We start from the raw sequence: 18,022 nt of genomic DNA on the forward strand, positions 1-18,022 counted from the left end.
AGTCCCTCAACGAATACGAAATGTCTAAAATGCACACATACTCGAAAGCACGGACAATTACACTCCTTATACCTCCATATGCACAACAATGTGTTTTTCTCTCTCAATAATGCCTTTTCTCTCTCACTCTCTCTGACACACCCACACACACACAAATTCAGCCCCTACCAGCATGTTTATAAAGTTATATTACAATGCACTATCGTCATTTCTCGTGTCAAGAATTTTAAGTGCAGCACTGGAGGAGTGATGTTTTTTTATCCAGTATCACCTCTCCTCTTATTTCCCCCGTGCTGCAGGCATAAATGCTATGGTTAAATGTAATGCTTTATAACATGTGAGAAGAATAGTTACACCTCTCCTCAAAAGTCTTAACTGGCATACATCCATGTACTGTACTTAACAGAAGCAAATGCTTTAGCAAAAATAAAAAAGTAAAAAAAATTTGGTACAATAGCTTAATGAAAAAATACTTGGAAATGTACACGGATAAACAAGCAAATCAATAAATAATGTAAACAAATGTGTAAATAAATGTTAATAAACCATACAGCATTGTCATCAAAAATGCAATCCGAATATTGTCAGACTTTATAGTATAAAACAGTAAATCTGTGGACTGCTGTCTGTCTGCAAATTCACGCATGTTTACAAAATGGAGACTAAAGTAATCTGTGACACAAATCACAGTTTCCTCAGGCACCTGCCGCACTGTGACTACTATATTTGGTAGTTACCACAGTGACTGAGATTGTAATAATGAACAGCCTTGATTCGGTAACCTTTGAAAGTGATGGAGGAAAAAATAATAATAATCAGGTCTGGATTTGTAGGGTATTTGTTGTTATGAAATGTTTAATATTGTAATTTGTGGCAATAGAAACCATTCTGTTGACTATTGATACAAGATTGTTACCTGTAACCCAGACAAAGTGTTATGGGTAGATGCATCAGGTAAAAACACAGATCTGTGCTTCTGGAAATGCCCTCAAAGCACAGGTGCAGAGTCTCTTTAATTCCAGTTAATAAGGTTTGAAGGCAGATATGAAAACAGATCTAGGACCAGTTCTTGAAGGGCACCGTCTATTTTGTCTTTGACATGTGGGCTTTAGACCTTTCTATGCACCACAAAGCCACAGTTAGAGCCCATCTAGAGGAGATGGATAAGGGCCTTACAGAGATTCTCTTAAAATATTTCTGTCTTCCGGTCAACACCATCAACACCTGGGCCTCGGTGTGACCAACTCGTATCTATGACAGTAAAAGATGGGTTAACATCCGGTAGAATGGCAGCAGTGTAGAGAAATGGCTGCAAGTATATGGCACAGCACAGTACAGTGAATCTTGGCAGAGTCCAGCATGGTCCACAGTACTGCAGCAACGCCAAGTCCAGTTGAGTTCCGTCCATCAAAGCCTATTGGACAGTCCATTGGTCAGGCTCAGTGGAGCCCAGTCCAGTTATGGCCATCCCAGTCCACAGAGCTCAAAGGTCCTTCATATTGGGACAAGCTGAAGACAATGTCATGCGAGTTCCTTCGCAGATAGACAGGCAGCCATACTCCCATTACAAATCCCACTGCACATGCCCTACTTTAACTGTGTGTGTGTAGCCAGAGGCAGCCTAGGCATGATGGCTGTATCATGTCTAAGTCTGAATGCCATTTTCTGCTTTGGTCCGTGTGGTGGCACACCAAATGCATGAAATGCAGTGGCACATATGCACGTAGTGTATGTCCGACAATGCATGAACCAAAGACGTCGCACAAACTGTGTATCAACAGTGACTACAGGTGAGTTAAGATAGAATTGAGTGATTACGATTTGAGAGTAAGTCCTGTTTTTTATGGTTGTGTCAAATTGATTGTAATTCTGGCTTTTGATTGGTTGAATTGTGTGACATTTACTTGGTTCCCTCTCACTTTCTAATTGAACCCGGGGTCAATGGATACAGAGCCCTTCAGTCTAAGCATTTCAGATATCCATGTGATGTCACTCAGGGGGACAGTCGCTAGGAAACCAGGAGGGCGGAGATGAGCAGTGTTGCCACGGTGAGCAGAAGGCGATCGCGTGATCGGCTGCTGCCACTGACGCTCTTCTCCAGTTTGGGAATTTCAGGGTTAAATTCATCTGTGGAGAGAGAGACAGACAGAGACAGACCGAGAGAGTGAGAGAGAGAGAGGGTGAGAGAAACCATCAAATGACACATTAACTCAATCAATCTACAGCCGATGTTTGCAATGCATACAAATAATGCACATCCACATGTAGAGAACAAACAGAGAAATGTAACAAAAATCGGCAATTATCACCTGTGCTGCTACATATGATGCCATATTCCCTATTGGGAAGAGGAATAACCACACTTCGTTGTTCATCTTTTAAAATGTATGTATATTTTTATTCTAATGATTCGGCTTCATCTAGCAGGATTTGCAATTAAATGAAATTAACATAGAACAAACCCATTGATTAGGCACAATCCTGCATTAGCTGGAGAGCAAGAGAAAGAGAGAACAGGGAAAAAATACATCTCATTCTCAAAGTAAGCTTGGGATGTGTGACCAGAATCCTGAGCCTCCCTATAGGCAGGTAGCCTAGTGGTTAGAGCATTGGGCCAGTAACCGAAAGGTAAAAGTCGCCGACAAGGTAAAAGTCGTTCTGCCCCCGAACAAGGCAGTTAACCCACTGTTCCCTGGTAGGCTGTCATTATAAATAAGTATTTGTTCTTAATTGACTTGACTAGTTAAATAAAAGGTGAAAAAAATGTAAAAAATAGGCCACTATGGGGACAGACAGTGAAGAGTTAACGAACTAAGAGAGACACACACACAAGATGTGACACTGATACGACGAATGACACGTGGCAGCAGACTTTTCCCCCCTGTTGACTCAAGAGAAAGAACAACATCCAACTCGACCGGTTTGTCTGTGCGCGTCTGCCACGTCAAAACCATTCTTAGAAATATTAGGAAACATGTCTGTCGGCTACGACGATGACACAACCCTGACATCTACACCAGTGACATGGTCAAATAAAGTAATATGGTAAAGTGATAGAGCCGAGTCCAGTTGAGTACATGTGGTAAACTGAGACTGTTCCAGCTGACAGCCCATAAAGTTAGATAGAGGACTCTAGATGGATATAACCCATTTTAGCATGCCATTGAGGGCCTCTACCCTTTTAAAGCAGTCAACTGGGTGGGGATTCCTATGGGTTTTGAGCAATCAGCCAAGGATCAGAGCATGGTCTTCTTCAAATTGATTGGCCTATGGTCAGTTAATGGCTTTAAGCTAAATCACCACCATCTATTCTCAACAATAAACACACAAGATTTGATTCAGGACTCCAGCACTGCAGGTGGCGGTAAACCACCAATATTAGCTTTACACTTCTTTCAAACACAAAAGAAAAAGAACATTGACTACTTGGAGCCTCAATAGCAATGTCCATGCTGTCACAGATGCCACAATTGCACAAATAAAAAGATGAGTTCTTTATTTAACTCTATGAGATTAGCTGACAAGGTATTCATCAATATGTTATCTCAGACAGGGAGGGGCGTTGAGTGAGTTTGTTCCATAGAAACTGAGTGTGACTTCTATCAATGTAATTCTCTGCATCACTTCCAATACACCACACATATCTTTGTTGTAAATATATACTGAATAAAAAAATGTACGTAACACGCAGCAATTTCAAAGATTTTAATGAGTTCATATAAGGAAGTCAGTCAAATGAAATAAATTCATTAGGCCCTAATCTATGGATTTCACATGCCTGGGAATACAGATATATCTGTTCGTCACAGATAACTTTAAAAAAAGGTTGTGGCTGTCATGCCTTGGTCATAGTATTTTGTGTTTTCGTTATATATTTGGTCAGGCCAGGGTGTGACATGGGTTTATTTTGTTGTGTTTCGTATTGGGGTTTTGTAGGCATTGGGATTGCGGCTGAGTAGGGGTGTAGCATAGGTTTGGCTGCCTGAGGCGGTTCTCAACTCAATCAGAGTCAGGTGATTCTCGTTGTCTCTGATTGGGAACCATATTTAGGCAGCCATATTCTGTGAGTGTTTTCGTGGGTGATTGTTCCTGTCTTTGTGTTTGCACCAGATAGGGCTGTTTCGGTTTTTGTAAAGTTTGTGTTTCTTTATTTATTTAATAAACATGGATTGCAATAGCCACGCTGCATTTTGGTCCGATCCTTGCTACACCTCCTCGTCCGAGGAGGAGATAGAAGAAAGCCGTTACAGAATCACCCACCACACCCGGACCAAGTGGCGTGGTAACAGGCAACAGCGACAGCAGGAGCAGCGAAAGGAGGAATGGACATGGGAGGACGTTATGGACAGCAGGAGTATGGAGTATACGACGTGGGAGGAAATAGACAGGTGGGCGGTCGACCCAGAGAGAGTGCCGGAGCCCGCCTGGGATTCGCTGGAGCAGTGCGAAGAGGGCTATAGGAGAATGGAGTCGAAGAGAAAGACACGGCGGTGCAGAAAGAAGCCTGAGAGTCGGCCCCAAAAATGTATTGGGGGGGGGGGGGCTTACAGGGAGTATGGCTATGCCAGGTAGGAGACCTGCGCAAACTCCCTGTGCTTACCGGGGGGCTAGAGAGACCGGGCAGGCACCGTGTTATGCTATGGAGCTCACGGTGTTTCCAGTGCGGGTGCATAGCCCGGTGCGGTTCATACCAGCTCTTCGTATTGGCCGGGCTAGAGTGGGCATCGAGCCAGGTAAGGTTGGGAAGGCTCGGTGCTCAAGAGCTCCAGTGCGCCTGAATGGTCCGGTCTATCCAGAGCCACCTCCAAACACCAGTCCGCCGGTTTCCTGGGCGTGTCCTCGATCCAGTACCACCAGTTCCAGCACCACGCACCAGGCCTTCAGTGCGCCTCACCTGTTCAGCACAGCCAGAGCCTTCCTTCCCTCTAGCGCTGTCGGAGCCTCCCGCCTGTTCAGCGCAGCCAGCGTTTTCCTCCTCTCCTGCGCTGTCGGAGTCTCCCGCCTGTTCAGCGCTTCCAGAGCCTTCCTCCTCTACAGCGCTGCCGGAGCCTCCTGCCTGTTCGGAGCAGCCTGAGCTGCCAGACTGCATGGAGCAGCCTAAGCTGCCAGTCTGCATGGAGCAGCCAGAGCTGTCAGTCTGCATAGAGCTGCCAGTCTGCATGGAGCAGCCAAAGCTGCCAGTCTGCATGGAGCAGCCAGAGCTGCCAGTTTGCATGGAGCAGCCAGAGCTGTCAGTCTGCATAGAGCTGCCAGTCTGCATGGAGCAGCCAAAGCAGCCAGTCTGCATGGAGCAGCCAGAGCTGCCAGTCTGCATGGAGCAGCCAGAGCAGCTAGATCCGCCAGTCAGCCATGATCTTCCAGATCTGCCAGTCAACCAGATTCTTCCAGATCTGCCAGTCAACCAGATTCTTCCAGATCTGCCAGTCAGCCATGATCTTCCAGATCTGCCAGTCAACCAGACTCTTCCAGATCCGCCAGCCAGCCAGGATCTGCCGGAGCCAACTACCTGCCTGAGCTTCATCTCAGTACTGGGCTTCATCTCAGTACTGGGCTTCCTCTCAGTACTGGGCTTCGTCTCAGTACTGGGCTTCCCCTCAGTACTGGGCTTCCCCTCAGTCCCGGGCTTCCCCTCAGTCCCGAGCTGCTCCTCAGTCCCGAGCTGCTCCTCAGTCCCGAGCTGCCCCTCAGTCCCGAGCTTCCTCAGTCCCGAGCTGCCCCTCAGTCCCGAGCTGACCCTCAGTTACGAGCTGCCCCTCAGTCACGAGCTGCCCCTCAGTCCAGTGGGGTTCTGGGTGAGGACTATTAGGCCATGGTCGGCGGCGAGGGTGGATTATCCCAGGACGCGAAGGGGAGGAACTATGACATTAATGGAGTGGGGTCCACGTCCCGAGCCGGAGCCACCACCATGGACAGACGCCCACCCGGACCCTCCCTATGGTTTTGAGGTGTGTCCGGGAGTCCGCACCTTAGGGGGGGGGTTCTGTCACGCCTTGGTCATAGTATTTTGTGTTTTCGTTATATATTTGGTCAGGCCAGGGTGTGACATGGGTTTATTTTGTTGTGTTTCGTATTGGGGTTTTGTAGGCATTGGGATTGCGGCTGAGTAGGGGTGTAGCATAGGTTTGGCTGCCTGAGGCGGTTCTCAATCAGAGTCAGGTGATTCTCGTTGTCTCTGATTGGGAACCATATTTAGGCAGCCATATTCTGTGAGTGTTTTCGTGGGTGATTGTTCCTGTCTTTGTGTTTGCACCAGATAGGGCTGTTTCGGTTTTCACATTACGTTTATTGTTTTTGTAAAGTTCGTTTCTTTATTTATTTAATAAACATGGATTGCAATAGCCACGCTGCATTTTGGTCCGATCCTTGCTACACCTCCTCATCCGAGGATGAGATATAAGAAAGCCGTTACAGTGGCGTGATCAGAAAACCAGTCAGTATCTGGTGTGACCATCATTTGCCTCATGCAGCGCAGGACATGTCCTTCTCATAGAGTTGATCAGGCTGTTCATTGTGGCCTGTGGAATGTTGTCCCACTCCTCTACAATGGCTGTGCGAAGTTGCTAGATATTGGCGGGAAATGGTACATTGAGTACGCAGGCCATTGGAGAACTGGGACATTTTGAGCTTCCAGGAAATGTGTACAGATCCTTGCGACATGGGGCCGTGCATTATCATGCTGAAACATGAGGTGATGGAGGCAGATGAATGGCAGAACAATGGGCCTCAGGATCTCGTCACGTTATCTCTATTGACATCGATAAAATGCAATTGTGTTGTCCGTAGCTTATGCCTGCCCATACCACAACCCCCACCGCCACCAAGGTGCACTCTGTTCACACATTGACGTCAGCAAACTGCTAGCCCACACAACGCGGTTGTGAGGCCGGTTCTCCAAAACGACGTTGGAGGTGGCTTATGGTAGAGAAATTAACATTCAATTATCTGGCAACAGCTCTGGTGGACATTTCCACGCTCTCTCAAAACTTCTGACATCTGCGGCATTATGTTGTGTGACGAAACTGCACATTTTAGAGTGGCCTTTAATTGTTCTCAGCACATTACCTGTGCAATTATGCTGCTGAATCAGCTTCTTGATTTGCCACACCATTCAGGTGGATGGATTATAGGAGAAATCTTCACTAACACATTTATGCACATTTGAGAGAAATTAGCTTTTTGTGCTAATGGAATTTTCTGGGAACTTTTAACATGGGACCAACACTTTACATGTTGTGTTTATATTTTTGTTCAGTATATATATATATAAAGAATATATTTTAATATATTCCCCTTCTTTATTATTTTTCGCAACTCCTACCACTCCTCCCCTAATTGGAGTAAACGAATACTTAGGCTTCTACATCCAGCTTATACATACCATATACATTTTACGGACACATTATATTTGACATTAGTTATATTTTTTGTTTGTTTTTAGTCCCACCCTCCAGCTACCCTCAACCCCTCCCATATATCGCTGAAGGCCATCCAGTTTTGATTTATAATTGCAATATATTTTCCCACTGTGCTGTGATGTTTCACAACATTTCGGGAACTTTCTATTTTCATAGTTTCTACAGATTGTAAATTAAAGACAAACATTTTTTCTAAGACTTCTTGTGTTATTCATCAATTGACTATGACTTTTCAAATCAAACAGCAGTGCTATATGCAGAGTTAGCTCCAGGTAAATGCTACAATTCTTCAGCCATTGCTGAACCTACGACTAAAAACAAGCTACATATGGGCAGTACCAAAACAAGTGACATAATGATTCCGTCTTGTCGCAGCAAAATCTGCAGAGCTGGGATGATTGTATCCCCCCCATATACATACAGTGCATTCGGATAGTATTCAGATCCCTTCACTTTTTCCACATTTTGTTACACACAATACCCAATAATGTCAAAGCAAAAACAGGTTTTTAGACATTTTAGCAAATATATTAATAATAAAACAGAAATACCTTAAGTATTCAGATGCTTTACTATGACACTAGAAATTGGGGTGTACTCACTTTTGTTGCCAGCGGTTTATACAGTAATGGCTGTGTGTTGTTATTTTGAGGGGACAGCAAATTTACAGTTATACAAGCTGTACACTCACTACTTTACATTGTAGCAAAGTGTCATTTCTTCAGTGTTGTCACATGAAAAGATATACTCCAATATTTACAAAAATGTGAGGGGTGTACTCACTTTTGTGATATACTGTATATACACTTTTGTGATATACTGATCTTTGTGGGCTATACTCAGCCTTGTCTCAGGATGGTAAGTTGGTGGTTGAAGATATCCCTCTAGTGGTGTGGGGGCTGTGCTTTGGCAAAGTGGGTGGGGTTATATCCTTCCTGTTTGGCCCTGTCCGGGGGTGTCCTCGGATGGGGCCACAGTGTCTCCTGACCCCTCCTGTCTCAGCCTACAGTATTTATGCTGCAGTAGTTTATGTGTCGGGGGGCTGGGGTCAGTTTGTTATATCTGGAGTACTTCTCCTGTCCTATTCGGTGTCCTGTGTGAATCTAAGTGTGCGTTCTCTAATTCTCTCCTTCTCTCTTTCTTTCTCTCTCTCGGAGGACCTGAGCCCTAGGACCATGCCCCAGGACTACCTGACATGATGACTCCTTGCTGTCCCCAGTCCACCTGGCCATGCTGCTGCTCCGGTTTCAACTTCCACCTGACTGTGCTGCTGCTCCAGTTTCAACTGTTCTGCCTTATTATTATTCGACCATGCTGGTCATTTATGAACATTTGAACATCTTGGCCATGTTCTGTTATAATCTCTACCCGGCACAGCCAGAAGAGGACTGGCCACCCCACATAGCCTGGTTCCTCTCTAGGTTTCTTCCTAGGTATTGGCCTTTCTAGGGAGTTTTTCCTAGCCACCGTGCTTCTACACCTGCATTGCTTGCTGTTTGGGGTTTTAGGCTGGGTTTCTGTACAGCACTTTGAGATATCAGCTGATGTACGAAGGGCTATATAAATACATTTGATTTGATTTGATTTGATTTGACTGTATATAACATTCTATTGGTTGCAAGTTTTGAATCAGGCGTCGTCTTGTGTATCAGCAATGTGCCACGGAATCGGTCAATCGAAAATCTCTTCACAACTATTTTCAACCTGTTTGGCGCAGCTGTTGTTGTTTGGCGCAGCTGTTGTTTGGCGCAGCTGTTGTCCTTAAATACTATACTTTTTTATTTATCACAATTTTCTTTAACCAATTTTGGTCTTTAATGCAGGGCCAACAGACAAGTTCATTACTGCCTCCCCCTTCCATTGCAGTAATGCTGCAATCAGTTGGTTGTAATTTTGGATAGAGCAGACATTTCCATATATTTTTGTTAACTGCATGTGCGACATACACTACTGTTCAAAAGTTTGGGGTACCTTAGAAATGTCCTTGTTTAATTTATTTTTATTTTTTAAAGTCCATTAAAATAACATCAAATTGATCAGAAAAACAGTGTAGACATTGTTAATGTTGTAAATGACTATTGTAGCTTGAAACAGCTCATATTTAATGGAATATCTACATAGGCATACAGAGGCGTATTATCAGCAACCATCACTCCCGTGTTCCAATGCAACGTTGTGTTAACTATTCCAAGATTATAATTTTAAACAGCTAATTGATCTTTAGAAAACCCATTTGCAATTGTTAGTTCAGCTGAAACTGTTGTCCTGATTAAAGAAGCAATAAAACTGCCATCCTTTAGATTGGTTGGGTATCTGGAGCGTCAGCATTTGTGGGTTCGATTACAGGCTTAAATTGGCCAAAAACAAGGTACTTTCTTCTGAAACTCATCAGTCTAATCTTGTTCTGAATGAGGAGTGATGGGGAGTGAGGAGTGATGGTTGCTGATAATGGGCTTCTGTACGCCTATGTAGATATCCCATAAAAAATCTGCCGTTTCCCACTACAATAGTCATTTACAACATTAACAATGGCTACACTGTTATTTTAAATGGACAAAAAAAATAGCTTTTCTTTCAAAAACAAGGACATTTCTAAGTGACCCCAAACTTTTGAACGGTAGTGTAACTCCACCAGTCCTATTTTCTTTTTAAATGTAAAAAAATAAAATTCTATCCATTTGTTAATTCTGGTGCTTAAACTGAAATTGCAACCAGATTTCTATAGCTTCAACATGGTCAGCGAGGCCATCAGGGTTGTGTTTATGGGTTATGACTTCAATTGTGTCCTCTTTCTGTTGATGCCACTAATCCATAAAGTACAGAAAGATGCATCAGGAGGCCCCAAGGCATTTGGGTTGTTTGGACTATGTGTGTTTACTGTATTTATTTATTTTCCTCCATAAACTCGGTCATGATCCATCCGGCCACCATTGAACAACTGTGTGTGTGTGTGTGTGGTTGTATGTGTTTGTGACAGACAGAGAGAAAGAAAGAAAGAGGAATATAATGATGTGTGTGAGTGTGTTCCTAGCAAGGTGGTATTCAGAACTAGAGGTCGACCGATTAATCGGAATGGCCGATTAATTGGGGCCGAATTCAAGTTTTCATAACAATCGGAAATCGCTATTTTTGGACACCGATTTGGCCGATAAAAAAAATAATATTTTACACCTTTATTTAACTAGGCAAGTCAGTTAAGAACACATTCTTATTTTCAATGACGGCCTAGGAACGGTGGGTTAACTGCCTCGTTCAGGGGCAGAACGACAGATTTTTACCTTGTCAGCTCGGGGATTCAATCTTGCAACCTTACAGTTAACTAGTCCAACGCTCTAACCACCTGACTACATTGCACTCCACGAGGAGCCTGCCTGTTACACGAATGCAGTAAGCCAAGGTAAGTTGCTAGCTAGCATTAAACTTATCTTATAAAAAACAATCAATCAATCATAATCACTAGTTAACTACACATGGTTGATGATTTTACTAGTTTATCTAGCATGTCCTGCATTGCATATAATCGATGCGGTGCGTATTCGCGAATAAGGACTGTCGTTGCTCCAATGTGTACCTAACCATAAACATCAATGCCTTTCTTAAAATCAATATACAGAAGTATATATTTTTAAACCTGCATAATTAGCTAAAAGAAATCCAGGTTAGCAGGCAATATTAACCAGGTGAAATTGTGTCACGTCTCTTGCGTTCACTGCACGCAGAGTCAGTGTATATGCAACAGTTTGGGCTGCCTAATTTGCCCAAATTTTACGTAATTATGACATTACATTGAAGGTTGTGCAATGTAACAGGAATATTTAGACTTATGGATGCCACCCGTTAGATAAAATACGGAACGGTTCCGTATTTCACTGAAAGAATAAACGTCTTGTTTTCAAGATGATAGTTTCCGTATTCGACCATATTAATGACCTAAAGTTCGTATTTCTGTGTGTTATTATGTTATAACTAAGTCTATGATTTGATAGAGCAGTCTGACTGAGCGGTGGTAGGCACCAGCATGCTCGTAAGCATTCATTCAAACAGCACTTTAGTGCGTTTGCCAGCAGCTGTTTATGACTTCAATCCTATCAACTTCCAAGATTAGGCTCGTGTAAACGATGTGAAATGGCTAGCTAGTTAGTGTGGTGCGCGCTAAAAGCGTTTTAAACGTCACTCGCTCTGAGACTTGGAGTAGTTATTCCCCTTGCTCTGCATGGGTAACGCTGCTTCGAGGGTGGCTGTTGTCGATGTGTTCCTGGTTCGAGCCCAGGTAGGAGCGAGGAGAGGGACAGAAGCTATACTGTTACACTGGCAATACTAAAGTGACTATAAGAACATCCAATAGTCAAAGGTTAATGAAATACAAATGGTATAGAGAGAAATAGTCCTATAATTCCTATAATAACTACAACCTAAAACTTATTTCCTGGGAATATTGAAGCTTTCATATGTAACCACCAGCTTTCATATGTTCTCATGTTCTGAGCAAGGAACTTAAACGTTAGCTTTTTTACATGGCACATATTGCACTTTTACTTTCTTCTCCAACACTTTGTTTTTGCATTATTTAAACCAAATTGAACATGTTTCATTATTTATTTGAGGCTAAATTGATTTTATTGATGTATTATATTAAGTTCAAATAAGCGTTCATTCAGTAGTGTGGTAATTGTCATTATTACAAATAAATAAATAAAAATTGTCCGTTTAATCGGTATCGGCTTTTTTTGGTCCTCCAGTAATCGGTATCGGTATTGGCGTTGAAAAATCTCAATCGGTCGACCTCTATTCAGAACCCATATAAATAATATTATGCCATTACTGAGAGAGAAAAAGAAAGGGGGGGCAGGAAGAGCGGGGGAAAGCGTCAGAGAGAGCACATCAGGATAGAATTGAGAGCACTCACCAATGTTGTGTATTTTGATATTGGGCCTGACTGTGTAGTCAGGTGGAGTCTGACTGGAATCATCACCATGGGAGACTTAGAGAGAGAGAGGAACACAAATATGCAAAGTCATTAAATTGCCCACACTACTTATTTTACACAGAAACTTCCCTATAAAGTACACTACCTTTGACCAGAGAGCGGGTTCCGTCTCAAACGGCATCCTATTCCCTATATAGTGCACTACTTACTGTGCCTTCAGAAATTATTCACACCACTTTACTTTTTCCCAACATTATTGTGTTACAAAGCGGGATTAAAATTGATTTAATTGTCATTTTTTTGTAAACAACTTACACAAAACGCTGTAATGTCAAAGTGGAAGAAAAACTCATACATGTTTGTTTTTTTACAAATGTATGAAAAATAAAATGCTAATTTATCTTGATTAGATAACTATTCAAGTCAATACATGTTAGATTCACCTTTGGCAGCGATTAGTGAGTCTTTCTGGGTAAGTCTCTAAGAGCTTTCCACACATGGATTGTGCAACATTTTCCCATTATTCTTTTCAAAATTCTTTAGCTCTATCAGATTAGATGTTGATCATTGATAAACAACTATTTTGAGGTATTGCCAACTCCAACGAAGATTTGGCCTTGTGTTTTGGGTTATTGTCCTGCTGAAAGGTGAATTCATCTCCCAGTGTCTGGTGAAAAGCAGACTAAACCAGATTTTGCCTGTGCTTAGCTCCATTTAATTAATGTTTTATCCTGAAAAACTCCCCAGTCCTTAAGGATTATAAGCATACCCATAATATGATGCAGCCACCACTATGATTGAAAATATGGAGGAGTAATGTTTTATATTGGATTTGCCCCAAACACAATACTTTGCATTCAGGACAAAAAGTTAATTGCTTTGCCAAATGTTTTGCAGTATTACTTTAGTACCTTGTTGCAACATTTTTATTCTGTACATGCTTCCTCCTATTTATTCTGTCAATTAAGTTAGTATAGTGGAGTGACAACAATATTGCTGATCCATTCTCAGTTTTCTCCTATCACAGCCATTAAACTTCGTCCCCATGGTCCTCATGGTGAAATCCCTGAAAGTTTTTTATTTCATTTTTTATTTGACTGGGGTCAACAAAAAACTAATTCTTATTTACAATGACGGCCTACCCCGGCCAATCCCGGATGACGCTGGGCCAATTGTGCGCCACCCTATGGGACTCCCAATCACTGCCAGATGTGATATGGCCTGGATTTGAACCAGGTACTGCAGTGACACCTCTTGCACTGAGATGAAGTGTATTAGACCACTGCGCCACTCGGGAGCCCCCTTCATTATTTATTTACTTATTTAGACTTGCCATAACAAAGGGTTTGAATACTTATCAACATTTTACATACACAATTCCACTTTGACATTATGGGTTATTGTGTGTAGGCCAGGGACATTTTAAATTCAGGTTGTTACACAACAAGTGTGGAAATAGTCTAGGGGTCTGAACACTTTCTGAAGGCAGTGTTGAAGCCCCTTTGGCAGGCAGTGCCTTCAGGTCTCTCCAGAGCTGTTTGATCGAGTTCAAGTCCGGGCTCTGGCAGGGCCACTCAACACCATTTAGAGACTTGTTCCGAAGCCACTCCTCCGTTGTCCTGGCTGTGTGCTTAGGGTGGATGTCCTGTTGGAAGGTGAACCTTCACCCCAGTCAAGGTCCTGAGCGCTCTGGAGCAAGTTTTCATCAAGGATTTCTCTGTACTTTGCTCCATTCATCATTCCGTCTATCCTGACAAGTCTCCCAGTCCCTGCCACTGAAAACATCCTCACAGCATGATGCCACCACCACCATGCTTCACAGTAGGGATGGTGCCAGGTTTCCTCCAGACGTGACACTTGGCATTCAGGCCAAATAGCAAAATCTTGGTTTCATCAGACGAGAATGTAATTAGCCTTTTATTGAGGAGTGGCTTCTGTCTGCCCACTCTACCACAAAGGCCTGATTAGTGGAGTGCTGCAGATCTGGTTGTCCTTCTGGAAAGTACTCCCATCTCCACAGAGGAACTCTGGAGCTCTGTCAGAGTGACCATCGGGTTCTTGGTCACCTCCCTGACCAAGGACCTTCTCCCCCGATTGCTCAGTTTGACTGGGAAGCCAGCTCTAGGAGGAGTCTTGGTGGTTCCAAACTTCTTCCATTGATGGAGGCCACTGTGTTCTTGGGAACCTTCAATGCGGCAAACATTTTTGGTACCCTTCCCCAGATCTGTTCTTCAACACAATCCTGTCTCGGAACTCTATAGACAATTCCTTCGACCTCATGGCTTGGTTTTTGCTCTGACATACACTGTCAACTGTGGGACCTTACATAGACAGGTGTGTGCCTTTCCAAGTCCATTGTATTGAATTTACCACATGGATTCCAATCAAGTTGAAGAAACATCTTATATAAATAAGATATGTTTTTATTTTGATAAAATTTGCAAAAAAATCTAAAAAGCTGTTTTCGCTTTGTCATTATGGGGTATGGTGTGTAGATTGATGAGGAAAATGTTTTATTTAAACCATTTTACAATAAGGCTGTAACACAAGAAAATGTGGAAAAAGGGAAGGGGTTGAATTCTCTCTGAATGCACTTTATATAGTGCTACAGTTTATAGTACACCGTATTTGCCTAGGTCAGAATTAATGCACTATAAAGGGAATGCGTGCCATTTGGGACACATATTGTGTGAATGCCAGGATACTCCAGTCCAGTACATAAAGATATACTATGAGGTGAAGCTATCGAGCAGAAGATGAAGGCATATTCACTGAGAGGGAAAGTATTACACACACTGATAGTCTAGACTTGGCATTACATTAACATCAGCTCAGTGAGATTTTAAATGAGAATGCACATTGCTTATCCATATTCTATTGCACTGCAAAGAGGGATGTAGCATATGGCACAAGAAACGAGGCATATGGTAAGTATGTGTATTTGTAGAGAAAAATGGTCTCAAAACAAAAGGGATATGGCAGAGATAAAGTGGAATGAGAATAGCAATTGAGTTCAGATGATAGCTAGGCTACTAAGCAGACCTTGCAGAGTAACGGTTGTCGTTTGTAAAGTAAACACTATCACACACATTGGAAAACACACGGACACACACACACACACTTTATATCCACTTTATACCCCCCCCCCCCCCCCCCCCCCCCCCCCCCCAAAGTGGACACTTCAATAGATTAGCCCTGACACTCAGAGAGGAGGTTAAGGTGATGTGTACACAGAAGCTGACACTGGCCTGGGTGTGGGATGTATTAATGCTGACAAGGTTAGAGAAGTAGGGAGAGCTTTCAGCACAGGGCTTTGATCAAAGGCCTGCAGGGGAGAGAGGCTACTGGAGTAAAAATAACACAGAATGTCACTATCAGAGAGAGAATCAACTATCAGAGCGATGGGGATAGGAGAGAGGGGGGCAGGAGAGGAGTTAGTGAGAAAATGAGAGAGAGAGAAATAAAGAGAGAGAGAAATAAAGAGAGAGAGATAGAGAGGGAAGTTGAAGAGAGGCAGATAGAGAGAGGGAGAGAACGAGAGAGAGGAGAGCGGCTGAGAAAGGGGGAAAGCATCAGAGGGAGAGAGCACATCAGGATAGAAGAGAGATTTACCTATCAAAAGCTATTAGAGCACTGAGACCCAGAATAACACTGTACATTACTACCAATGCCCTGGAACACAGAATAACATAGATCATCATACAACCCTGGAACACAGTGAGATATAAATAACCTCACTATAAGAACACTAGGAAATCACTGTCAAAACATGTAGTCTCAGGTCTCCAGTGTCAACTGTGTGTGTGCGTGTGTGCATGTGACTGAGTGTGTGTATACGAGAGAGAGAGAGAGAGAGAGAGAGAAAGAGAGAGAGAGAGAGAGAGAGAGAGAGAGAGACCCACCCGTGGAGCAGCAGACGTAGACTCTCAGTCTCAGGCAGCTGTGGCCGTGGTGATGGGTGGGCGTGGCTTCAACAGAACACAGATACAGGTCAGCCATGAGCCATCTAGAGGCCAGTCTATGAACTAACATGGCTTTGGCTTTCTTGGCACAATATGGTTTTGTCCCATATGGCACAATATTCACTACATACTGCACTACTTTGACATGTATGCCTTTGACAAAAAAAAAGTGTAGTAATTAGGGAATAGGGTGCCAAATGGGATGGAACCAAAGTGAAATGTTCATTATAGTTTATTACAGCAGTTTAACAGTTACTGTATAGTGGTACGTTTATTCACAAAGAACAAAGTATATTTAGGAATGGGGTGTAAGAGTTAACTGACCTAAAGTAGTTTAATGACTCACAAATTGAATGCTGTAATAGTCCAACTCTAACTTACTAAGGTATGTGGGTGAGTGCTACACATTGCTAATGGCTGAAGCGAATTTCCACTTACGACATAAAGTACCTGCACTTGGGAAAGCGCTATATAGATAGCCCATGCAACCTATTGTCATTACTCGACTATAATACTATGTAGAGAACGAGTATCTCAGCTCCTTACTCATCATTACATCATTATTATACACTACCAAACTTTTAGAACACCTACTAAATCAAGGGTTTTCCTTTCTTTTTACTATTTTCTACAAGACATCGAAATTATGAAATAACACATATGGAATCATGTAGTAACCAAAAAAGTGTTAAAAATTTAAATACATTTTAGATTAATCAAAGTAGCCACTATTTGCCTTGATGACAGCTTTGCACAATCTTGGCATTCCCTCAACCAGCTTCACCTGGAATGCTTTTCAAACAGTCTTGAAGGAGTTTCCACATATGCTGAGCACTTGTTGGCTGCTTTTCCTTCACTCTGAGTTTGAGTTTGAGTTTATTTATTTTTTTACAGGGACAGTGCACATTAATCAACATTTCAGTAAAAGTGCCGGTTTTAGCCAACCGGCTAATTTTCAACCGCAGTCCCTGGGCAGGTTATTAAAAACAATTACAATATAGACAATAGCAACATAGAACAAGCAAGACATAGCATACAGACAGAGCAACATAGGACATGCAAGACGTAGCTTACAGACAGAGCAGCATAAAACAAAAAGCAGCAAGACAAAATTCATAAAAGCAACAAAGTGTTTCCACACCTCACAAGCTACAGACAACAGACAACATGGAGTGGCAACACACAGCTAGGGACCATGTTCACAAATCTGATTGACCTTTAGCCATGTCTTCAAGCATTTTGTGAAATTGTGATATGTGGTGCAGTTATGTGTGTCTGATGGCAGTGTATTCCAGACATGGGAAGCTCTCACAGAGAATGCAGATTTACTAAAGGTGCTTTTCCTTAGGGGAACTATACAGTCACCTCTCATGGCAGACCTTGTGGATCTGCTGCCATATGTCTGGGTTTTCTGTTTAACAAAAATATTGAGTGGAGGGGGAGCCAGGCCATTGAGGATCTTGAATACAAGACATGCGTCGGTGTATTGCACAAGATTTTCCCAACTCAAGAGCTCATGCTTTCTAAGGATGTGACAATGATGATGGCTATTGGGCTTCCTATCAAGCACTTTGAGAGCCTGTTTGTAGACAGACTGAATAGGTTTTAATGTTGTACAGCAAGCTTGGGCCCAACTAGTCAAGCAGTATGTTAAGTGGGGGAGTATCATAGATTTGAAGTACAGTTTTGCTACCTCTGTAGTCAAACAATTTCGTATA

At 42.7% G+C, this 18,022-nt stretch overlaps 1 protein-coding gene across 2 annotated transcripts in view; it reads right to left on the reverse strand.

Annotated features, from left to right (window-relative positions):
• Positions 1-883: 883 nt before the first annotated feature.
• LOC109903801 (ephrin-A3) overlaps positions 884-18,022 on the reverse strand; it is an 81,074-nt gene continuing 63,935 nt past the window's right edge. For both annotated transcript variants that reach the window (XM_020500759.2, XM_031788466.1), the window contains 3 exons: positions 16,245-16,310; positions 12,322-12,396; positions 884-2,127 (listed from right to left, as the gene is read on the reverse strand). In XM_020500759.2, the coding sequence (XP_020356348.1) occupies positions 2,009-2,127; positions 12,322-12,396; positions 16,245-16,310 (260 nt within the window). In that variant the 3' untranslated portion in view covers positions 884-2,008. The remainder of the gene's footprint in view (positions 2,128-12,321; positions 12,397-16,244; positions 16,311-18,022) is intronic.

Source organism: Oncorhynchus kisutch, linkage group LG14, assembly GCF_002021735.2.
Source record: "Oncorhynchus kisutch isolate 150728-3 linkage group LG14, Okis_V2, whole genome shotgun sequence".
In the NCBI taxonomy this organism is placed as follows: domain Eukaryota; kingdom Metazoa; phylum Chordata; class Actinopteri; order Salmoniformes; family Salmonidae; genus Oncorhynchus; species Oncorhynchus kisutch.